The 25,455-nt window shown below is 39.2% G+C and overlaps 1 protein-coding gene and 1 long non-coding RNA gene across 4 annotated transcripts in view; one reads left to right on the top strand and one right to left on the bottom strand.

Annotated features, from left to right (window-relative positions):
- VEGFC (vascular endothelial growth factor C) overlaps nucleotides 1–23,654 on the top strand; it is a 42,474-nt gene extending 18,820 nt beyond the window's left edge. For 2 of the 3 annotated variants that reach the window (XM_081926150.1, XM_081926149.1), the window contains exons 2-7: nucleotides 9,066–9,285; nucleotides 14,229–14,419; nucleotides 16,405–16,556; nucleotides 17,768–17,877; nucleotides 18,104–18,437; nucleotides 23,133–23,654. In XM_081926150.1, coding sequence (XP_081782276.1) covers nucleotides 9,066–9,285; nucleotides 14,229–14,419; nucleotides 16,405–16,556; nucleotides 17,768–17,877; nucleotides 18,104–18,437; nucleotides 23,133–23,247 — 1,122 coding nt within the window. In that variant the 3' untranslated portion in view covers nucleotides 23,248–23,654. Of the gene's footprint in view, nucleotides 1–9,062; nucleotides 9,286–14,228; nucleotides 14,420–16,404; nucleotides 16,557–17,767; nucleotides 17,878–18,103; nucleotides 18,438–23,132 lie in introns of all 3 variants that reach the window. The other variant, XM_081926148.1, reaches the window with a different exon arrangement.
- On the bottom strand, nucleotides 19,365–23,126 carry LOC309378256. The gene is made up of 3 exons (XR_014171959.1): nucleotides 22,473–23,126; nucleotides 19,530–19,966; nucleotides 19,365–19,493 (listed from the first exon to the last, which is right to left on the bottom strand). It is a non-coding gene; the product is annotated as an uncharacterized lncRNA (long non-coding RNA).
- Nucleotides 23,655–25,455: the final 1,801 nt, after the last annotated feature.

Raw genomic sequence — 25,455 nt, 5'->3', positions numbered from 1 at the left:
CAAGCGGGATGTGTCGTCACGCTTGTTCATGTTGTGAGGGTGTTTCTCTATCTCGATGGCTTCCATGATTATTCTCTTGTGGTGATGTTCCATGTTAAAGAGCAATTTGGAATCTGCAAAATTAATTTCGTGTCCTGTTTCTTTCATGTGTTGGAAAAGAGAGGAAGTTTTTTCTTCTTTTTTGACGGCATTCTTGTGTTCTGCGATACGTGCATTTATTCGTCTGTTTGTTTGTCCAATGTACGTGGCTGGGCAGACTTTGCAGGGTATTTCATAGACCCCTTGGTTTTCCAACTGGATTTTATCCTTGGGGTTTCTGAGGATATTGGCTATTTTTTGGTTGGTGCAAAAGGCTGTTTTGATATTGTGTTTATGGAGGATTTTGCTAATTTTATCTGTAGTGCCCTTGATATAAGGAAGGAGGGCCATGCCATTGTTTTCTTCTGTGTCTTGGTTTTTGGGGGGTGTTTCTTTTTGGATTAGCTTCGTAACCCTGTTTTGCTGGTATCCATTGGCAATTAACACATTTGAGAGATTCTGTAACTCAGTTGTCAAGTGGTCTTTGTCAGCCAGGCGTTTGGTTCTGGAGATGAGAGTCTTGGCTACGGAGTTTATTTGTGCAGGGTGGTGGTGTGATTGTGCATGTAAGTAGCGGTTGGTGTGTATCTACCGGAAAAAAACACACACCAACCGCTACTTACATGCACAATCACACCACCACCCTGCACAAATAAACTCCGTAGCCAAGACTCTCATCTCCAGAACCAAACGCCTGGCTGACAAAGACCACTTGACAACTGAGTTACAGAATCTCTCAAATGTGTTAATTGCCAATGGATACCAGCAAAACAGGGTTACGAAGCTAATCCAAAAAGAAACACCCCCCAAAAACCAAGACACAGAAGAAAACAATGGCATGGCCCTCCTTCCTTATATCAAGGGCACTACAGATAAAATTAGCAAAATCCTCCATAAACACAATATCAAAACAGCCTTTTGCACCAACCAAAAAATAGCCAATATCCTCAGAAACCCCAAGGATAAAATCCAGTTGGAAAACCAAGGGGTCTATGAAATACCCTGCAAAGTCTGCCCAGCCACGTACATTGGACAAACAAACAGACGAATAAATGCACGTATCGCAGAACACAAGAATGCCGTCAAAAAAGAAGAAAAAACTTCCTCTCTTTTCCAACACATGAAAGAAACAGGACACGAAATTAATTTTGCAGATTCCAAATTGCTCTTTAACATGGAACATCACCACAAGAGAATAATCATGGAAGCCATCGAGATAGAGAAACACCCTCACAACATGAACAAGCGTGACGACACATCCCGCTTGCCAGACATCTGGAAATTAGCCCTCCCCACAAAAACTGACACCAGATCCAGAGGCACACAGAACGCCATCACCAATCAACCACACCAGACCCAAACCCAGACCCTCTCCACTGATAAAGTACAGACACCATCCAGTAGCCAAACCATGGTGGCACCTCCGGATGCTGCACCCCCCTGCAATCCCTACACAGATCTGGCTGACACAGGCCACAAAACCACAGCTCGCCCCTATACACGAAGCCAAGCCAGAGCACAACTAAGTGCAGTACAGCCATCTTCTCAGAAAAACTCTTCACAAAGTTCAAGAGGTCAAGACACAAAGACTTTAGCAACTAATCCACACCTAATGACCCACCTAAGTGGTACTCAGGATATCACTCAAGAAATCACTCAAGATATCCCTCAAGTAATTAAGGAACAAAAGAAGAAAAGGCACACTAGCCTGGGAACTTCCTCTCTGCCCAGAACATTGGAGGCTATACACCACACCCCCTCAACAGTATTTATAGGAACTCAAACACTGAGATCCTGCTCTGTTCCAGTAACAAGAAGCCGAAAGCACCAGCCTGAAGATGACGAGTGAGACCTCGTCGAAACGTCGCCTAGACACCCCAACTTTTACACGGGAAGACACCCGAGGACACCAAAACCTGCATATATATATATATATATATATATGTAGCTTATATTAGCTGAAGATTTTGAAGTGGTTTGCAAGCATAAAAATATAAGTACAATAAAAACTATGTCAAATGATTTACATAAGAAAAAACACAAACACAGCAGCAATATCCCTATACATAAAAACAATATCAAATAAGGTCAGAGCATTACAAGGCCCGCAGGTGGCACTGTGGTCTAAACCACTGAGATTTTTGGACTTGCTAATCAGAAGGTTGGTGGTTCAAATTGGCATGACGGGGTGAGCTTCCATTGCTCTGTCCCAGCTTCTGCCAACCTGGCAGTTTGAAAGCACACCAGTGCAAGTAGATAAATAGGCACTGCTGCAGTGGGAAGACAAACTGTGTTTCCGCATGCTCTGGCTTCCGTCACGGTGTTCCATTGCACCAGAAACGGTTTAGTCATGTTGGCCACACAACCCGGAAAGCTGTCTGCAGACAAACGCCGGCTCCCTTGGCCTGAAGCAAGATGAGCGCCACAACCCCATAGTCGCCTTTGACTGGACTTAACTGTCCAGGGGCCCTTTACCTTTAACCTTTTACAAGGCAGTATGAAATTACAATCAAACACATTATTCATACAATTACTCATCCAATCTTACTATCCATCCCACACAACCACTACAGTCATTCACTACCTCAGATACTACCTATTCACACATAAACGATTCATACTCAGCAGGATTACAACCCACATACAAAGGATTGCTGCCAAGCATATAGATGCAAGTTTTTCTCCTCATCTCTAAAGCACTAATGGGCTCATGCCCCATACCCACCGGGCCATCTAATACTCCTCTCCTCACTTGAGAGCGGCCCAGTTCTGTACCAGAGCAGTATTTCACCTGGGGGGTATCAAAACTACTTGCATCCATTCAGTTCCAAGTATATAAGCACAACATGGTACTGCACAACCATTTGTTTATTTAGCAGTGCAATGATCGAATTGGCCTGCTCCATCTTATGGTCCATTGAATACCTGCCAGTTAGCTCAGTTTGTTGGATTGTGGTACTTATGATGCCAAGGTCGCAGACTCGATCCCTGTACAGGCCAGCTAAATATTCCTGCATTGCAGGGGATTGGACTAGATGATTGGACTCGGGGCACCTTTCAGCTCTGTGATTCTACGATACCTTGTTAGCCAGCATCTCATGCTCTGGCTGTTCATCCTTGGCTGAGATCTGCAGGACAAGATCCCTTTTGGGAAGTGGGAGGGAGGGAGGATGAAAAAAAGCAAACTCGAATCAGGAGGCTAGCTGGATCTTCTTCCACTAACAAACCAACCTCACCCTCCATAATCCTTACTGCGAGTAACATGATGCTAATCCAGATATAGAATATTTAATATTATGCTAATATGTTGACATTTTAAGATTATTTGTTGTATTCTTTGGGTATGTTTTATTGTTGCTTTCAAACTTTACAAGGTCATGTGATCTTCAGAAATAGGGCGTTTAAAAAGAAAGTACAGGTAGTACTAGTAATAATATTAATCAATTAATTATGTATGATAGCCTGCTGTTACAACCAAACTGGCAAATGATACTTTGAGCAAAGCAGGGCCAAACTGTTCGGATTGGGTTTAGAAGAACAGGTGAAGACAAAAAAAACCAGGAAACATAGAAGACCAAATTCTGTCCTGTGAACTTCCCTGTGGGTTTAAGGTGGCATACAGAATTAATTAATTAATAATAAAGACCAAATGCAATGCAGTGCTTATTGTCAACATACCAGTATCAGATTTCCAGTTAGTAAGTGATCCTGGATATATTTTTTCTTGAAATGCACATTGAAGGAAGATTAGGATTAAAAGATGTCCTTATATGGCCATACTCTCCGTTCCAGTTACTTCTTGTAGATATGCCTATTTCAAAAGACACATCCCAAGTATATGAGTGCATTTAGGAAAAATAATGTGCAAACAAAGTTTGCAGGAGGAAGCCTGGAGGCAAATGTAGCTTTAAAAAATAAATAAATCCCTGGCACCATGCTGCAATGCACCTTACTTTTTTCTGTGTTCAGAATGATCCTAAGTAAAAAATCACCATAAAACTTTCAAGAAATGCTGAAAAGATCCAGGAGTGACACTTCCTTTTTGAGTAGCTTTGTATCCAAGGCTGGATCCAGATGGTACCTTTCTATGCTGGTCTCACATGGTATCTGGGGGTATTCCGGCCTTACACAGTTTTGCTTATACTGTACATGCAATGGCAAGAAACCCTGCATAAGATGTGAGCTACCTGTATATCATCTGATTATAATAATTATATTCTACAGTTTGCTGGATTTGCTTTCAGCTATAAAGGAGGGAAATCTGTACATATCTGTACAGAGAGGGGAATATATGATGTGACTATGCAGGTAGAATGAGATGCTGTATTTCTGATTTAGGTCTACTAGGTTGAAGATATTAGCATATCTCATTTCTCTATTATTTTCTTATTTTGGGTGTGCAAGTAAACATGGTGTTCAATTAAAGTTTTCCACAAACTCTTTATTCGGTTTGTATGATGGGCAGAGCTTTAAATTACGGAAAATTGAAGAATTTTTTAAAATGAATTCAGCTGTTTCTTAAGTCATTTTGGTTATTACATGCAGGAAGCACAGTGACCACATAATATATTCAATGTGAGAACTTATTAAAATCTGGAATTGGACTTTTTAGCCATTGTAAATTAGCAACTGACACACAGTGACCTTTTATAATATTTCTAGTATCTGCCTAGAAGTTTCTCTCTGCATAAAATGTTAGAAATTCTCATGGAAATATTTCATCTTAACTTGCTTCTTGAACTTTTTTACATGTTACACCAGAGCCATATTTAACTGTTCTCAACTTAAGACCAGACTATTCTGTTTATATACTGGATTTGATAAATCATGCAGCTTATAGCATATTTAAGTGGAACACTTAAACAGAATTAGTTCTTGACTGAAACTTTGCACACACCCATAATACTTATAACCCTGAATTATAAAGAAGGATATGTTCTTTGAAATATCAAAATGTTGAACTAGACAGTCATGAAATAAAAATAAAACATATTAAAATATTTAAATTTTACCTTTTGCATGTTCCTTTACAGTGAAAATACTACTAATTTGAACTAAAATAAATAGTAAAATAAAACTAAATTTCTCACATTTTTTTCTTCAGAAAACATTTTTCTTTGAACACTGAAAAGTAAGATTGCAAATAGAGTGCCAATTTTTAATACTGAAATGTTATTATTAAATAGCTACCTGTTAATGGAATGTAAATAGAAACATTGCCTAGCTTATGTTTCAGTGTGCAGGATATGTAGCACTTTCCATTACAGGACAGTGCTATTGGAGAGGGAGGTTTAGAAGAGAGATTCTTACTCTCTTGTAGCAAAATGGCAATGTCTCCAACACATTAAAACTTTGTTAGATTTTGTATCTGCCCTCATCCATCTTAAAACATATGTTCAACCATTAAAATACTTAGGCTAGAATAAGTCACAAACACCTAGCCTTGCAAACAAGTGAAGATCTTGATGCAGATTATACAGTAAACCACTCTCCATTCATTGGCAGTAAGATAAAGAAAAGGTTCCAACTGACATGAAAGAACTTGATTTCCTTACAAAAAGTATTATATAATATTTGGGTTAGCAATGTAACCCAATGTAGGCTGTAAAATCTCATTTAGAGAGATTTTATTCACTTGGTTTTCCTTCAGCTGGAAGCCATGGCTGCATGCCTCCTTGTTCAGATCTTGTATGGTGTGGAGATTACAAATGCCTATGTTAAAACCAGTTTTCTCCTTCATCTAATAGCCTTTGTATCATCAGAGTGAAGGTATTTTAAAGTGAATGTATATGTGAGCAGCAGATGGTACATTTACAAGAAGAAAGAAAATCCAATAACATTCGTGATCATTTCTAGAAGTACACATTTCAGAACTGACTTGTGAAATACTTGGTTTTGCTTGTGGGAGTCTTTGATACTAATTTGTGTGGGAGGGGCAGATCTGTTCTAAATGGCGTGTGGATTGCAAGTTAAAATGTCATTGAAATGGCAAAAATATTTTTTCACTGTGCCATTCCTGATTATAAGGTGACCTGCAGGCTTGTGAAGTCCACAGTGTTTCCACAGACATAGGGCCTTCTACAGCAAAAGACAAATCTAATAAAATGTCTTCCTTTTTATGTTTATGCTTGGCTTATCACTACCTTTACATTCCTTCTTACTTTTTGAGATGTTATTTATGCACTGAATTATTGGCAGTGATGTTAATGTCTTAATTTATGTTGTCATTATTGACTATTCTTTTCACTATTTTTGAACTGAGCCATTTGTTGGCTTGGCAATCCTTTATGTAGGTTTTTTCTTCATGGCCTACTATGCTTAAATTTGAAATATTTGTTAGAACAAGGCAACAAGACAAAGTAGGTGGTCTTCCGATTAATATTTCTGTTCAGATCTGTAAACTATACAAGGATTGTTTAACAGTTCTGAATCCATGCCTTATGACATTATTCCATTTGTTTTGGAATAAAGTTCAGCATTTGCATTGGAACTTACTGCATGTTACTCATGGACTAAGGCGGGGGTGGATTTTCTCCAGAATTGCTCTTTATATTTGCTTACTTCACATACTTTGATCGTCTCTTGTTAAACATTTGGGCTATAGTTTACTTCTGTTTAGTCAAAAGTTCTAGTTATTACCATTCGAACACATGCCAGAGAAAGAATGTTGCTTATTAATTTATACCATTTTATAAACAGTGGTAAGAAGTGAGATGAGCAACATTCATTTGAGATGTGGTCCACTAAATTATCACTAATTAAAATGTTATATAGTAAATAAGGATATTATCATAATGAAAATATAATACAACTATGTGAAAGATAATATTTTAATTGATGAAGAATAGATGCTTCCCTTTTATTAACACAAGCTACTATTTAAAGGTTTAAACAGCACTTGCCTTCCGCCTTCTGTCTCACCACTGCAAGGCACTTTACCTCCCAAGTATGTGTCTCTGTAGGCAAGGAGAAGACCAGGCATATAGCTTGGGTTTTGAATTGTAATTGGGGAATAATATGTGGCAGAACATTTTTCACAGAAAACATTCCATTTCTAATAATGCATTGTTACATAAAATTGTTAATAACATAATGATTGGATAAAATGGTTGTCAAAATTTTGCAGTTTCAAAATTGGGGTGGCATTGGAAGTTCAGAGCCAGCAGTGCAGTACTGCTCTCTTTCAGGACATGAATTACAGGTTCTCTCTTTGTCTGTGACTAAGCCAGCAACCAAGCCTGCTTCTCAGGACTTCCTTTTCTTCTCCAATGCCCTTCTTCTATCATTGTTGTCTTCTTCTGGTGGACTCCACAAACACCAAGCACCAACAGCTATAATTCTGTCTCTGCTAACCAGCAGCCAACCATATAAACACATCTTTTGGCCCCTCTTAATACATTTCCATTAACCAATTTGTCCTGCATACACAAAGGTTTATAGACATCACTTTTCCATTAAAAGCTCTCACAACAAATCCTTGAAAATGAAATTTGCTGACAACTATGATCACTATAAATCCATTAAGTTGTATTATTGCATGTCACACCATCAATTATGAGTTGCAGGCTCAGCCAAGTATTAAGTACTTTGACCTTTATAATTAATAATGGGCACCAGGGATGACTTAAAGAAAAAAGCCATGGTGTGAAAGTATAAACTACATTTAGTTTGTATTGCTAGATTGAGCAGATAGTTGAGCATTTATTTCATTAAGCAACTGAGGATTAATTTTTTTTACAGTTGCTGGCGTGTGTTTTTTGGTAACAATATATACAATGAATATGCTTTCCCCAATTATTCATGCAAAATAAACTTACTTGCACCTGAAGTAGCTTAAATCTCATTCTAAGCTCAGCCAGCAGGGCTATTATATTATGACAAGATAGAATAAAGGAGAATTTCATGTGACTGAAATTCCTTTAGGGTGAAGGCATTAAATATTTGAGACCATTACCTTGAAAAAAGTATGTTGTTAATTCCCCCCCCCCACGTTAATTGCATGACATACTTCAAATTCAAAAAGACTGCTTCAACATAATCCAGAAGGTGTATTGTAAATGTGTACTCTTAAAAACTATATACATACACACACACACACACACACACACACACACACACACACACAGTAGTATCTCTGGTTATTCATTCCGGAGGTCCATTCTTAACCTGAAACCATTCTTAACCTGAGGTACTACTTTAGCTAATGAGGCCTCCCACTGCTGCCGACATGTGATTTCTGTTCTCATCCTGGGGCAAAGTTCTTAACCTGAGGTACTACTTCCAGGCTAGAGGAGTCTGTAACCCGAAGTGTTTGTAACCCGAGGTACCACTGTATTAAAAGTATACAATGATATAGTTATAGAAAATGGAACAATGAAATTCAGAAAAGATCATTCACCTGCTTTTATTTCTTCCTCCCCTTGCTGCATTTTTCACTGCATTGCCTCTCTCTCTCCCTCTCTCCCTCTCTCTCCCTCTGGTTCTTAGTTAATTTTAAAATGTTCCTTTTCATCAGATTAAAGTGCACTGTTTTTACTTTATGCTAAATCATTGTCATAGTGGGACACAAAATCAATGTTTGAAGGCTCTATAAGTTTAGCTGGCATTGCCTGCCTTGTTTCTAAATAAGCGTGCATAGAATTGCAGCCTAAGTGATATTGTATGAAGAATCTGTGTTTGTAGTTTATTCACGTTTGCCTAAAACTACATTTGGTGTTAGCGTTCATTTGTAAGTGTCCCCAATGGCAGTTTGTTTGGACCAATAATGGCAATATACTGGGCTAACAAAAATATATTGTTTCCTCCTTGTACTTTCATAACAGCCTTAACAAAACTAAGAAGGTAGGAAGATAGACAGACTTGAATGCATTTTTGATAATGAAGTCTCTATAGGGAAAGAGACTTCCTTACTTGCCGTTGATCATATTAATATATATAAAAACATTTGTATAATGTGGAAAGTAATTATTTTTGCTCTTTTTTAGCAGACTCATGCAAGTAAAGAGTTGGAAGAGCAGTTGCGGTCTGTATCCAGTGTGGATGAACTCATGACAGTACTTTATCCAGAATACTGGAAAATGTTCAAATGTCAGTTGAGGAAAGGGAGCTGGCAACACAATAGGGAACAGTCCAGCTTCGACGCAAGATCAGAGGATTCAAATCCAGTAAAATTTGCTGCGGCACATTACAATCCCGAGATCTTGAAAAGTAAGTGTTGAAAATTTAATGTCCACCAGATACTGTAAATCAGTTTTTTGAAATTTAAATGCTGAAAACAAAACTGCTAAAATGTTATGTTAAAGCATAATTTAGCATATTCAGAACCTCAAACCCTCACTAATAACAAGAAATTCCATAACTGTTTGCAGCTTTTTGAGCTACCATATTTTTCTGTGTATAAAATGCCCACATGTATAAGGCAACCCCCCTTTTAAACCCAAAATCATGAAATCAGTATTTTAAACATCAAACGAAACAACTTTGATATTTTATTAAATATTCAAAGCACCGGTACCAGCGTAGCAACCCCCAGTGGTGGGGTCTGTGCATGCATGTGTTGGCAGCAGTAGCGCATGCCCCACCAACACCCAAGATCATCCAAAATTGTTCAGCTTTTGGGGGGAGGAAAAAACCTCCCTGTGCATTCAACATCCATGTATAAGAAAAACCCATTTTTGACTTTTCTTTTCTTTTTGCAAAAAACATTGTCCTATACACAGAAAAATATGGTACATAGTGAAAAATAGGTGAGGTTTGCAGGTTTTTTTCCAAGACCAAGATCAGCAACCTAGGCATGGCAGACAGAGGGAAATCTAAGCTAGGAAAAAGGAGGGCAGACCAAATGTGAAGTACAGATATGCTCATCTGGCAGTTTGTCTGACGAATTATTCAGACCAAAGAAGCAGGGAGAATTATCTGCTGATATCTAGGAGTCATTTGATTCACATGATTGAACAGGTGTAACTCCTGATGCAGTCTCTTAATAGAGCAATCCTAAGTCCCTGCTGCCGCTGCCATGTGTGTTATTGGTGGTAGCAGTTAAAGGAAATAGGGCAGTCAGATAGGGCCCTATTCATGCTCCAGTTGCAGGTTGGCACAGCAATTGGGCCCACTGGCAGGGATACTACCAGCAGTTTCGTGGACAGAAGTGGGAGGTTGCACTTGTAGGAGGCCAGCTGATGCAGCACAACCACCCACCCACCCAGTCCAACATTAAGGGGTTAAAACTGCAGCCTTAGTTTTGCGTCCCAGTCCTAGACTAGGAGGAGGAATTAGCATCCCATTCCAGTTTGGATAGCTAGCTTTAAACTTGTGGAAAGTTACAACAAGGAAGCCTTTATCTGGAAATAGGTCTGGATCTATAGTACTTTCATTCCAGCCCTGTTTTTTTGTAGTCTCTGTGCAGGCACATATATGGGTTCTGCAGCTGAGCAAAGCACCATTTGGAAACTTTCTAGAGCTCATGGCCAGAAGCTGGTGTCATTCCGACCCCCACCCATTCATCAGAAGATGTTTTCTAATCATGCTTGCCTTGAGTATGTGCCTTCCCACTCATTTCTCTTTTGACTACCACAAAGGCAACAAAATGGAAAATTTTCTCAGGAAATTGCTCTTCATTGAATTCTGTTAAGTCCTTCCTTTCACCCTATTTTAGTTTTTTTTAAAAAAAGCTTCCTTTATGCTTTTGCTTTCTAACTTAAAAAATAATAATCACTAGCTACATTTATATTTGGTAGTATTGCCCTTGCATTTTGTCCCCATGCACCTGTGGTGCAGCTGATCTCTCTTAAGAAGTGTTGAAATTGTGGGAGGAAGATTCCCACCTCTGATAGCAAGCTGTTTAAAGCAGGATAATAACTGCTATCTGATCAGTTTAGGAAGCTAAACAGTTGATTCTTGTTCATTGCCAAAACTGCACTAAGCAAGCTCATAGGAATTGCTGTTCTTATCTCTGTGGAATGAGCTTTGCAGACCACAAAAAGTATGGTACCCAAGACTTCCTACATAGAGACAACATATCTGTCCCCAATCTCAGTTTATCCACTGTCTCTACTAACCTTCAGACCCAGGTGTCAGTTCATCAGTCTCTGCTTAGCAATAGACTTAAGGACAAAGACTGAAAAGGAAGGAATTGAGCCCATAGAATTGGTTTCATCCAAAAAAGGTTTCCCGTTCATGAATCAAAGGGAAAGCAGCATTACAATTATACTACTATCAACCTAAACCACTTGCCTCAACACAAGTAGGAAGCCCTGCACCACTTCCAAGTTTGACCTTGCTGATACTCCTACCGACCTGCTGACTGCTTTTGTTCAGAACATCTCATCTTGAACCCTAACTCTGGACCCTGAGACTACAGCTTCAGCTTAAATATCAGTGCCACTTCCTGCAACAGTATCCTATTTTATTCCTTCAATTCTAAAAACTTCCAGTACTGGTGGTATTGGCTTCAACATCATCATTCCCTATTCCCTATTAATATTGGAATCAATTTTGGAAAAAGACAAGGCTGACACAAACTTGTTCAAGTCCTTGAACCTTTGATATCTGTTTCAGTCTCTAGGGTTATCCCCTGATGGACCTTTTCACCATCTCTAAATACCATTAATTCTGCAGCAGAGCAGATCAAGATCCCCACCACTGAAAGAACCTCTCTATATAACTATCTTCCTGCACTTTTGCATCATACCAAGAGTGCTACATATGGTGTCACTCAACAGGACAAACTGCATCCCCATTGACCTTAGTGCACCAAAATGCAGTAAGGATGAGCCTAACAGCCTGAATATACAGCTTTCTTAGGGATCTCTAAAATGATATTCTTCCATGAGGCAATCCTATACAATGAAATAGATTCAATTCTTATTACTTTTGCAAGCTCCACTAATCATACTTCAGATTATATGTTCAACCTGCTGTTCAGGTTTTAGCTATTCTTAACATCTGGGTTCTTCATTACACCATCCTATAGAAGTAATGTTAAGTGTTTGTTCATTCATTTCTTACATTTTCCTTTAAAGGTCTTAACAGTTTACAATTCCCAGTATCAGTGTCCAGTCCTGGAGTTTCCCTCAGTTCTTACTCTGCTGGTGTGAACTTCCCTGAATTCATTTCAGCTTCAGGATGTGTTCTTCTTCAGAATCTTTTTTGGTGAACACATGTTGGCAAGCACACTTGGTGAACAATGTGCTCTGCATTTTTATTCAACTTATTTGAATGGCGACAGAGAAAAGTTTGTGGTTTGTCCTCCTTTAGATTGTTTCACATTTTCTTCTCCAAAGGGACTTGATGGTTCCAGTCTTGTGGATTAAATGTTCCAGTCTTGTCTGTACATAGATGATTGGAGAGGTTTTAGTTTTCTATCTGGACAGAACAGTTGCTTTTTACAACAACATAAGCATTTTTTTTCTTGCTATGAGAATCTGAAAAGGGCCTTTTGTGTTTCTTCCCATTAGCGTTCATTTCCCCAGATGCTGCTACCTTTTTTCTAGGGTATTTCATTACATTAAGACGGATGGCGCCTTGTACGCCTCCTTCTGGCATCTCTTGCAGCCAAGCTGGTCCCAAGCATATTGTTCTGCTTTCCTTTGGACTATATCAGCGAAGCGAGAGAGGGCTCTTGTTGTCTGGGCAGCCCAGGATATCCATCCACAATGCCCAGGCTTGTGCCCCAGGTAGGTCACTTCAGTGCTGCTATTGCAGCAGTTTGACTTCACCCCCAGAAGTCCACTCCATTGTCTCTTGAGACAGATGGATGACAACAATATTACCAGAACTCTGCAAAGTGGCTATATTGTTCTACCTTTCCACTTTAATACTGTAAAGCATTATGTGTTGGAAGTGAAAATAACCTCTCACTCAATCTTTGGGAGAGCTCTTCTGGACAACCCCCCCCTAATAACACCAGCGCTTCCTTCCATGTATGTTGGCTGCTAGTCTTCCATATGTGTAGCTGCACAGAGTCTATGAAGAAGAAAAACACGTTGCTTACCTGTAACTGATGTTCTTCAAGTGATCATCTGTGAAGTCACAATCCACCCTCCTTTCCCACTGCAGGTGCCTCCTTTCTTTTGGTGGGATATTCTCACAACAATCATGAAGAAACTGAATAGAAGTGCACGTACTGCCCCTTCAGGCATATGTAAAAGAGATATATCTCCCTTTTGAGGGTTAGGGGCATGAGCATCAGCTCTCAGGCCTGAGTTCTAGAAAGTTCCAGGATGGTGCTCTGCACAGACACAGATCCCCTTTTTGTGACTACATATATGACCACTCAAACAACATCTGTTAAAGGTAAGCAACATCAGTTTTCTTCTCTTCTGTAGATTTTTTCCAGCTGGGTTTTCTCACAACTATTGGAACCTTGCTAAGGAACCATTCAATAATCATTTATAAGTGCTAGAAACCTACGAGCAAATATTTGGTTGGTTATTTCAAGCCAGTAGGTGATTCCTCACCTCTAATGCTCCAAGGCATATCTACCTCCATTCTCTGCCATTCCATCTGTCAGATTTTCTTTCCTTCTCAGAATCCTCCTTTTTGGCCTTCCCTTAATTTATGTGACTTGCCTTCTGATATCCTTTCATTGGTCTCTAGCTGCCATACCTCTCTCTCCGTTATTGCTCCTGTTTCTTCTTCCTATTCTTCCCTAAATCCATTTGCAAGCCCCACCCCCTGCTTGCTCTGCCCTTCTTTAGTTCCCCAGTGCCTTTTCTAGAGACTATTCTAGCCTGCTCCACAAAGCATTTGCACCAGTGGCTCAAGCATACCTAGGGACTTATCCTCACTTACCTTTCGTCCTGCGTGTCCAGGTCTTTGCTTTAAAGCTCCATCTCCAAGTGCTCTTCTTTCGCCCTGGAGTTATCCCCACACAAAACCCCCCACTTTTAAAGCTGAAGCACAACAAATGACAATCCAGGTTAGTGTGGATAAGCCCTGGTAATAAGACTACTGTTAGAGAACTAGCATTAAAGAACTCTTGATATTTTTGTTGTTGCTGCTGCTGTTATGTTTGCTTTTTACAGAACTCAGTTTCTATATAAACATGGTCCATTTAATAAGCAAGTTTTAACTACTTTCAGGGGAATCTGATTTTGAACTATTAAGAAAACCTGTGTTATAACTTATGAGCTTTCCCTGTAACTTGGCAGGTATTGATAATGAGTGGAGAAAAACTCAATGCATGCCACGTGAGGTATGTGTAGATGTGGGGAAAGAGTATGGAGCAACAACAAACACCTTCTTTAAACCTCCATGTGTGTCCATCTACAGATGTGGAGGTTGCTGCAATAGTGAAGGGCTGCAGTGTATGAATATCAGCACAAGCTTCATCAGTAAAACGGTAGGTTGTTATCTAAGCCACATTCTGGGTTTGTTTTAAGCTCTCAGTGTCTGCATGTGATTGAAATATGCACTGAAATCTGCTTTAAAAGGAATACATTGTTCTGTTGTTTACATTGTAAAATATAATATGAATGCATTTGTTGTAGAACTATAAGAATCCCAACATTCTGTCCCAATCTCCCAGCACTATATCATTATTTTGGGACCAAACGAGAGCCTAATTTTATTATTAGTTAATACTAACACACAAGCAATAAGCAGGGCCACACTGAGTAGCCCCTTCCTCTGGCTACCATGTGACCAAGCAAACACTTAAAGGAAAGGGAAAGCCTTCAAACATACATTTCTGTATGTTTTCATTTTGTGCACAGTTTCCCAGCATGGTCCCACTTCCCCACATGTTAGTATTAATTGTGAGAAGAATGTCCAAATATGGCCAATAATGTGACATTAACATCATTCGCCTTGGACGGCTGGTTTTTTTTGTCACTAGGCAGTTAATTGCTGTTTTCTTTGGGACTCGGATAATGGTGGCTGCTTTCAAACATGATGGAATGCAAGCGGTTTGCAGAGAGATGTTAAAAATCCTCATCAACACCCCTGCTAATTGATTGGCACAATCTTTTACCACTATTTCCAGCACCCCATCTGGGCTAGCAGCTTTGCTGGGATTCACCCCCCACAATGCAGCTTTCAGTTCATGGTCATATAAAACAAGTGGCTGTGAATTTGTAGGCTGGCAAACAGGAGCCAAGATAGTGGCTCATAGTGGGTGAAGTAGATGTTCAGCTCCTCTGCCAACATATCATTGGCCGTGACCATGTTCGTCATATTGCCTTTATAGTTGGTTAGGTGCTGCAATCCTTGCCACACTTGTTTCGTATTGTTCTCAGCTAAGCAGTTCTCAACCTTGAGTTTGTATTGTTGCTTTGCCACCTTGATGCCTTTCCTAAGCTTTATTCTTGCCTCTCTATATGTCTCTATGCTCCCTGCCTTAAAGGCAGTATCCCGAGCTTTCAGGAGTGACCTAACTTCAGCAGTCATCCAGGGTTTGCTGTTCCCATAAACTCTAATGCTCCTCTCTGTCGTTACATTGTCGGTGCACACTTTAATACAGGAAAGTACAGCATCTGTGTATCTGTGCAGATCTTGATGTTCAAACACACTCCCAGTTGGTACTTTCAAAACAGTCCTGGAGCTGACTAAGAGCCCCCTCTGGCCAGATTCTAACTGTTTTTATAGCTGGCTTAATTCTTCTAAGGGGGATGTACTTCGGACATAAAAAGAGTGAGGAATGGTCAGATGAACCTAAGTTGGAGAGGGAGATTGCCCTGTATGCCTGCTTCAGATTAGAGTACACTCGGTCCAAGATATTCTTTCCTCTAGTGGGTGATTTCACATACTGTGAACTTGGGAAAAACTGTCTTCAGACAAGCTTGGTTAAAATCCCCCACCACAACCAGGGCACCCCCTGGATGTATTTGCTGCTGCATGGAAATGATGTCATATAATTTAGTTATGTTTGCTGTTTGCATACCAGATGGAGCTGGTAGACAGCTGCCCTGGACACAGAATTGACCTGGGCCTCCATGAATAGCTATGACTCCCAGGCTGCGCACCTGGTCCTTCAGGACCAGGGAGTCCCCCACACCCACCCACCAACTGTCCCCAAAGAACAGTATTTCTGTCTTGTCAGGATTCAACCTCAATCGGTTAGCTGCCATCTATCCTCCAACTACCTCCAGACATTCACTGCCTTCGCTGGTTCCGATTTAAAAGAGAGATAGATTTATATACTGTTCTTTCTCCCAAAGGAGCCCAGAGCAAACAAAAACATCCACAGGTTTATTTAAGTATTCTGAAACAGTTTAAGTAATTAAAACATTTTAAGAACATTATAAGCAGCATGCTAACACATTGCTCTCATTTTTGCTTTTAATAAAAACTTTTATTTCTGTTTTTTCCGCTTTTATTTTTGTGTAGTTATTTGAAATAACTGTGCCACTGTCTCATGGTCCCAAACCTGTAACAATCAGTTTCGCGAATCATACATCCTGCCGATGCATGTCCAAACTTGATGTCTACAGACAAGTTCATTCAATCATTAGACGTTCCTTGTCAGTTACACAAACACAGTAAGTATTAGATTTGCATTTTTCTTACTTTGTTTTAAAAACTCTAGAATACAAAGCAGGTTACTGGTGACAAATATTTAAACAAGTAGTATAAAGTTATACAAAATTTTAGGAAATGTTATTTAGTTGATTTTTTTTAAAAAAATCAGAATCAGAAGACAAGGGTATGCCATCATTAGCTTTATGCAAAAAATCATGCAGATTCATGTTTCAGAGTGTGAACCTAACAACAAAAAGTGTGGTTTATCAGTTTGAGTCATGAAAGGACTGCAACAATTCAGATATATAGTCAAGCTAGTTTTTAAATTAAATAAACAATTGTTTTGATATTAATAAGTATTCTCAACCTAAATTATGAATAGTCTTCCACAACCATTTTTCAGAGTATTGAATACTGAATAAGGATCATGGAATGTGGCAGGGAATTCATTTTTCAACTTTAAGCAACAATACAATATATTTTAGTTATTGTGAATTGCATGTAAATTCAAAGGGTTATAAATCAATTTGAAGTCTGAGGTGTGCTCTTTCAGACTGTGCTTACTTAATTCTTTTAATCGTTATTTCAAAACATACTGAGTTGTATACAGAAAAATGGGGGAAAAACACACAAAAATCATAAAACAGTTTGTGGGGAATTTTCCAGAGGAGACATTTTGTATATGTTAGAGCTCATTACTCTGAGTGTTTTAATGTATGACAATTGAGTTTAAACCACAGACTTACTGGATTAATTGATGCAATAGGCATTTCCCAATGTTCCACTATGGCCCTCTGGACTTTGCAGGGGTTTTTAGGATGTGGCATGTATTGGGGGAGGAAATGGAATGGCAGTGAACAATGCCACTTCACTTTATAACAACTGCATACTGTAACAGGCAATACTAATTCTGTAAATCCTGATTCATACTAGTAGCCATTGATAGCTCTTACCTTTTCTGAATTTGTTCAGTACCCCTTTAAAACCATTCAAGCTGATGTTCATATCTATTTCTTGTAGAGTTCAACTATGCACTGTGAGAAGTACTTCCTTTTGTCTGTCCTAAATCTCCCACTCTTCAGCTTAATTAGATGACCCTGGGTTCTGGTATTATGAGGAAGGAAGAAAAATCTCTCTCTATCCAATGTGAACACAACAAATATATCTTAGGTTGCATTTGTCCTTGTCTTGCATTTTCAGTGTACTAAATAATGCAATGTTTTATCCCTAGGTGTCATGTGGCAAACAAAACTTGCCCAAAAAATCATATCTGGAATAATCAGATTTGCAGATGTCTGGCTCAGCATGACTTCAGTTTTTCTTCTTACCTTGGGGATACCGGTAAGCAAATATGCTCCAGAAGTTGCATTCACTTAACGTGGCATTATTCAAGCAAAATAAAAATTATATCCACATAAACTTTTTTAAATGTGGAACTCTCTAATCCTTTATAGCTTCAGTGATTTAGACATGGGTATGAAAAATGTGAAACTAGCAGATATGTTTCACTTTTTGCAATGCCTGAAGCAAAATTTATTTATTTTCCTAATGTTTGCTGTGTTTATAGACACTGCTGAAGGATACCATGATATCTGTGGACCTAATAAGGAGCTTGATGAAGAAACCTGCCAGTGTGTCTGTAAAGGGGGAGTGAGGCCTTCCAGCTGTGGACCTCACAAAGAACTGGATAGAACATCATGCCAGTGTACATGTAAGAATAAACTGCTGCCTAGCTCATGTGGACCCAGCAAGGATTTTGATGAAGAAAAGTGCCAATGTGTATGTAAAAGAACATGTCCTAAACATCAGCCACTAAATTCTGCAAAGTGTATTTGTGAATGTGTAGAATCTCCAAACAAGTGCTTCTTGAAAGGAAAAAGATTTAATCACCAGACATGCAGGTAAGTAAAACAACTGAAATACTTTGTCTTGCAACTTCTATTAAATTATCGTATTTTTCGCTCTATAGGATGCACCGCACCATAGGAGGGGGAGAACAGGGGGGGGGGATTTCTTGTTCTCCCCCTCTAAAACAAGGTGCATTCACCCGAAGCCTCTGGAGCGTGGCGGGAGTTCCCGCTGGGCTCCGGAGGCTTCAGGTTCCTATTGAGCTGCTCTTTGGGGCTGGCGGGGGAAGTGCTGCTTCCCCCCACTGCCAGCCTCAAAGATCCCCGAAGCCTTTGGAGCGCAGTGGGAACTCATGCTGTGCTCCAAAGGCTTGAGGCTTCGGGGACAGCCTTTGTAGCCTCCGCAGGGCAGCGGGGTGCTGCCCTGCGGAGGCTTTGCACAGCTAACCCCAAGCTAGAACAGCAAGACGGAGCGCTGCGCAGCACCCCATCTCCCTGTTCTGGCTTTGGGCTTAGCCGCGCAGCCTGCATTCGCTCTATAGGACACACACACATTTCCCCTTAATTTTTGGAGGGGGAAAAATGCGTCCTATACAGCAAAAAATACAGTAGATGTTATTTTTGTCCTGCTAAAAGACATTGGTTACAGTTTCTCAAATTTTCTAATAATCAGGCTACATATTTGATCTTTAGCAGTTGTCTGATGCCTATCAGAGTTAAAGTACTTTACTAGTCTGGAGATAAAACATGTTACTTGTCATATAGAATGGACTATCTGAACAGAAAGTGTGTTTGACACTAGTCATGTATGTTTACATTGCCCATGTAATCCATCTTTGAGAATATTACTGTATACAACTGCATCATTGATGAAACAGATGTTTGCAAAAGCAGAGCTCTGAACAATGCTGTTCCCTCCACTAAATAATCTCATTTTCTTCAGCACATACCATATAGCATTGATTTCAGATATCATCCCTAAAAAAAATTATGGAAGTCACCTAATAGTTGTTATTTACAGTGTCATCTAGGACCTGGAGAAAAGTGTATTATTAAGATTATACAGCAAGTTTTAAGCTTTTTCAAGGGGAAACACCATATAGTCTCCAGCTCTGACAAACAGCAGAGAGTAGTTAGACAATGTACAATCTACAGGCCATATCCAGCCCAGCAAGATTATTCTCCTTAAGCCAATTAAAGACTTGCTAGAAAAATGATATTATTGGAAGACCTACCACAATATGGTTATGGGGATTAATTTAATAGGAAGAAACTTCAGGAGTAAACTCATAGTTGAACAATTACTCCATTATGGATTATTTCCCCTTATAATCTAATTTTAAATATGTTCTCTAGGATTATGTGTGCACCAAGTAGTTTTGTTTCCAGTAGGTGTTGTGTAACTTGAGATTTAGAATTGTGTATTATATACAAATGAGTTGAACAAGTGTGACAAGTTATTTTAACAAAGCTCACCACAAAATGGAACAGGTCGGCCCAGGATGTTTCTTCCTCATTCTTTGCAGATTTCCTCATAGCTGTGCTAATTTGTTGCAAGAATTGGCTCCAGTGTAACTATAATCCTGTTACAAACATATAATACAGTATCGAATTAGTTTTTATAGAATACAATCTCCTGTTTCAAACACAACCTTTTGGTACATATTGAACACACATTTCTCTGCATGTGCCATCCTTAGCTGTATTTGGAAATCCTAATAATTATACTAGCAAAATTACATCCTAGTAGATTTAAAATCCATCTTACATCCTGTTCCTGTCCTTAAAACCCAGATGTCACTGTTCGGATGAAGGTTCACACACACACTGTGGTTAAATGAATGTGCTGTAAGAACTTATTCCTCTTTAACTTCTGTATGGTTCATGCAGAGAAGAGCCACAACACTGTAACTCCAGCACAGTTTGTTCATCTGAAGAGCATTATCTATCATTTTTCTTCCCAGTAGTTATCTGCCTACTATATATATTACTTTTACTATAGAAAGCAGAGCCAAGAGCAACCTAGAATAAGCCACACAACTGAATGTGATTCTACTGTGAGGAAAACAGCATGATATATAGTCCAATGTACAAAAAAGTATGGCACATCTCCCTGAATAACCTCTGCAAAAGTAGCTAAGGCTGTTTGCATATTTTTCCAAAGAGGGATATGCTCACATGGGTTTTACATAGAATGCCTGAACCCCAATAATGTCCCTTGTTTATTAGGATGGGAACTGTTGGTGCTGCCATTACTCTGCTTCTGTCACTGATGTGTTTTGGACATTGAAACAGGATAAAACAGATTCTCCCATTTAAATGTTGATAAATTTCCACATTTTGCAAAACGGTTTTCCCTAATGCAGTTCTGTATGTTGCTTTCACTAATATATATGCATTTTAATGAATATTCCCCTACATACTTAAAAGTCACCACCTCAAAAACAGACAGGGGTCCAGAACTGAATATTGGCACTGTTATGTACTGAGTTGAATAGGATCCAAAAGGCAACAGTCTGATTGGTCCACGGGAGCCACCCAATCACGTGGGGCCCATTGTGTAAATAATGTATATAAAGCAGACATTCCTCCTCACCACAATGAGCTGAATAAAGAGCATGAAATCCACTCTCAACTCAGAGTATATTTTAGGCACTAGAGAGTAATGTGCATGTATAATCAACAGAAGGCTGAAGGAAGGAAGTGGCTCAGGGTGTCAAGGGGGAAGAGAATTAGACTTAGAGGGCATTTACCTTGAGATGGATGTCCTCAACACTGTTCTCCACCCCATACACACACACACAATGATACTTCTGCCACTAAAAGCAGGCAGGCACTTGCCTGGAAAAGAAATACAGCAAGGTGGGCTGGGTTTACCTTGAAGAGCATGTGCTCCGTGAGTACAATAGTAATAATTTTATTATTTATACCCCACCCATCTGGCTCGGTTTCCCCAGCCACTCTGGGCAGCTTATAGCATATAAAAAGTTGTAAAAACATAAGACATAAAAAATTTCCCAATATAGGGCTGCTTTCAGATGTCTTCTAAAAGTCACGTTTTCAGAGCAAACCCAACCAGGGCAGTTCCAGCTCAATAAATGGGGGTTGTCCCCAGAGCTGGGTCTACTTTTAAAAATCCAGATACAGAAGCACTTTTCTGAGTTCAAGTGAGATTGGAGCAGGGAAAGGCATGTAGGGACAGAGACGAAAGAAAGTGTCCTCCCTCTGTCCAGGAAGTCTCCCCCCCCCCCCCCGTGGATTTTGTTGTGCAGACATCTAATATTTTATTTGTAAACTGAAATGCATAAGCTATTAATCAGGAGGAATGTTAATTGAGATCATTAAACTATCTTTTATAAAAACAGAGTCAATTTTTAAAACAAATTTAAAATATAGCTGTGTTGAAACTTGAAACGTATACTTTTCGCTCTTGATTTGCTGCCAGTGTTTGAAATAGCAAAAGACTAGTGCTTTGTCTACATTACACACCAGAGGCTATTTGGCACTATCAGTGTGAGGTTATGTTAGGTCAACCTGTTTTAAAAACAACCATAAGGAATTATCATGCTATGACAAACTTGTTTATAGCCTTTGTCCTGCAATCCCTGTAGAAACAAATTATCCACTGATGCAAAATATTTATCTTCTAAGCATGAAGTGTTGGTTAGTAAAGTACTTTTTTACTTCCCTGACTGAAGTGCTATAAATTACTGATGTCTTTCCATCCCATTTTCAATTCATAATGTTATACATATAAGCCTCTGAACCTGCACATTGCTTCCACTGATGTTACAGGAACTCTACATGAGCAAAACAGGCTTGAGTAATTTTAAATTTAGACTATTTCAGAGAGAAATTCTTGGATTTTTTTTAAAGAAAGAAAATAACTCTGATCTGTAAGGTAGTTCATTACAGACAAATTGTTCAGACTAGAAGATATTGCAATTAGAAACTCAGTACCAGAAAAAGTTAGTAGTTGTGTAAATAGCTAGAATGTTTTTAAATATTTGAAAGTTGTTACATAGTTATAGTCACTTGATAATGAGTATTAGCACTGCGCACAGAAGAAGTATTTGCTTCAGAACCCACCTCAGCGAGTCAGATATGCGATTGCCTCATCTTGATGGTTCATATTGACATCACACTTCACCTTGGATCCAGGGCATCACTAACACCACTAGAACAGCAACAACAGAACAGTTCACAATTCAGTTACAACAAGCGACAATAAAATAAATATTCATCCTGCATGAAAATCCAGAAAAGACCAGGGAAAACCACCATGTCTTCCATTGGTGCCAGAAAATTGGCAGTTGGCAGGGGGGGGGGCGGAACAGTAGCTGAGTTTTATTTATTTTTAAAGCACTGAAATAGCTTCTGATATGTTCTATTCCTATTCTGAAAGCAACATGACTAAGTAAAAAGAGCCCTAGTAAATCCATTCCGTCATTGGATGCTAGAAACTATCATTCACACAACTACACCCACCTCTTCCTTGCTTCTCTCTGTGTGGTGTTTTCCATTTATGGAGAGCTTACATGAGAGAGAGAAGCAGCTGTAGGTGGAGCACTTATTAAGACTTATAACTGTATCCAGTTCTGTTTGCCAGCCACTTGAATCCACGCACCTTACAGAGAATCCTTGCATAGATTAATTGCTTTTTTCCAAGAGCACATTGTAGATTTCAGAATAGGCAGAATAATTTCTCATGTCAGTTTTACAACTGTTTTCCCCCCCAACTTCTTTTAGCTGCTACAGACCACCGTGTACAGTTCGAACGAAACGCTGTGAACCTGGATTTTATTACAGTGAAGAAGTTTGCCGTTGTGTGCCAACATATTGGAAAAGACCACTTATTAATTAGTGAAGAAGATACCATCTGACAAATTGGTGTACATTTTTCCTGTGTTTTTTTTAAAAAAAGACTGCTAACATTTTGGATTTACTGTGCAAAAGAGACATCATAGGACTATTGGACACAGACTCATTTGTGCTCTTAAGACGTGTGGAAAGCAAATGTAGAAAACAAAACCTGGGATTTTCTTCATTATAAAGAACTCAATAAGAACTTGATTTTTTTTTCTAATGACCAAACAGCCTACATTTTCTTCCTTGTGATTTTTTAAAAAAGATAATAACTATATAATTTATTTCCATTAAAAATATTGTACTGCATTCTTGTTTATAGCAGTAACAATTGTTAAATCTCACTGTGATCAATATTTTTATATTATGCAAAATATGTTTTAAATAAAATGAAATTGTATTATATGCTGCTGACCATGTTCACTGTACTATCTCATTAATTAATATCTATAGCTGCAATTGGGGGAGATGAATGGCAACTTTAAGTATTCTACTGGAATCCAGATAAAATGAAGACTGCTGTGCATAATTATAAAACTGAACATGTAAAAAGTTATATTTTGAGCCATGAAACTTCAGAGTTTGACCTTATGCTATTCAGAGTCTATTCACCAGTCTCTCTAAGAGCAAACTTGGTTGTCCTGTGCCAATCAGTGAAATGGGACCAAATACAGAGACAGAATTTGACACACTCAAAGGACTCTCCAAGTATGCAGGAAAATGTTACTTATTTAAAAAGAGACCGCGCCTCCCCAGAAAAAAAAAAACACCTTCCCAATAGGGGTTGCACATGTGCAAAATCCTCCCATAGGAACAGAATATTTGAAACAGCTCAGTGCCCTATTGGTGATGGGGGGAAATGGGAATAGAGTGCTAGAGTAACAGAGCAGTCTGCACACTCACACACTTCAACAGGACAAAACCCCACTCTCCCAAACTGTAGGAAGAAGATGCTTAACATATTTTCTCTGTGTACTGATCAGCCTTGACTACAACACTATAATCCAAAGATTCAGGCTAGCTGTACAGCTTGCTGCACACCCACCATTGACCCAATATGGCATGGAGAGGAGGTCCAACCTCCCTCAACGCCATTTGGACTAACAGAACAGTTTGTTGCCCTACCACTATAGCATGCAGGTTTGAGGCTGGCGATACAGCATTAGGAGGGTTTGTAAACCACTCCCCTTTTAAGTTGGAGGCCATCCCCTTGGCTCTACTTCTCTCCCTAAAAGTATTGTCCCCAAGAATCTTTGGGTAGATTTTGCACTCTGAACATCTATATATTTAATGCTGTTATGGTGCATCTTTTAACACAAAAACCTTAAGAGTATCGTATGAAACAGACAATTCAATAGTCAATTATGTATGCAGAACATCTTCCAAAGGAAGCGTTCATGCATCTGATTACATAATGTAACATAATCACCTGATTCACAGATTCCTTGTAGGCAAAAAGCATTGCCAGTAACTTCCATTAAGGAGGCAACTCCACAAACTCAAAGGGGCCTGCATGTGAAGTTTGTAAGCCCGTACTTGGCTGGAAATCCATGTGCACATTGCACTGCACAGTGGGCTCTGGATCAGAGTGAATTACAGTGGTACCTCAGGTTACTTATGCTTCAGGTTACATACTCTGCTAACCCAGAAATAGTGCTTCAGGTTAAGAACTTTGCTTCAGGATGAGAACAGAAATCGTGCTCTGGCGGCGCAGCGGGAGGCCTCATTAGCTAAAGTGGTGCTTCAGGTTAAGAACAGTTTCAGGTTAAGAACGGACCTCCGGAATGAATTAAGTACTTAACCCAAGGTACCACTGTATTTCTACTCGTGTCCTCAGTATACTTTGGTGGCACAGCTCTGCTGAGGTAATTGTACAAGCCTACTTGTACAAGAAATGGGCTGCAAACTTTCATAACTTTATGAAAACAGTGCTTGCATTCTCTTCTGAATTTTTCTCGGATTTTAGTTTCTCTGTTTCCTGTGTCTGAAAGAACTGCATCATTGCATTACTAATCCAATATTAGTTCAAAAAGGACTTTCAGACACTGTAGAAATCCCTGTGTATATACAGTTTACTCTTGATCAGTCTTTCTGTTCCTATCTGCTATACCTTCACTGTCATTCGCACACAAAAGTATTTGAAATACTGTGTGCAACCTTTTGATAATGCATTTGTGCATCATCATGAACACAGGAATGTGCATAT

The sequence above is a fragment of the Podarcis melisellensis genome, assembly GCF_964234715.1.
Source record: "Podarcis melisellensis genome assembly, chromosome: 9".
In the NCBI taxonomy this organism is placed as follows: Eukaryota; Metazoa; Chordata; class Lepidosauria; order Squamata; family Lacertidae; genus Podarcis; species Podarcis melisellensis.
This window is presented reverse-complemented; position numbering and strand designations above follow the sequence as displayed.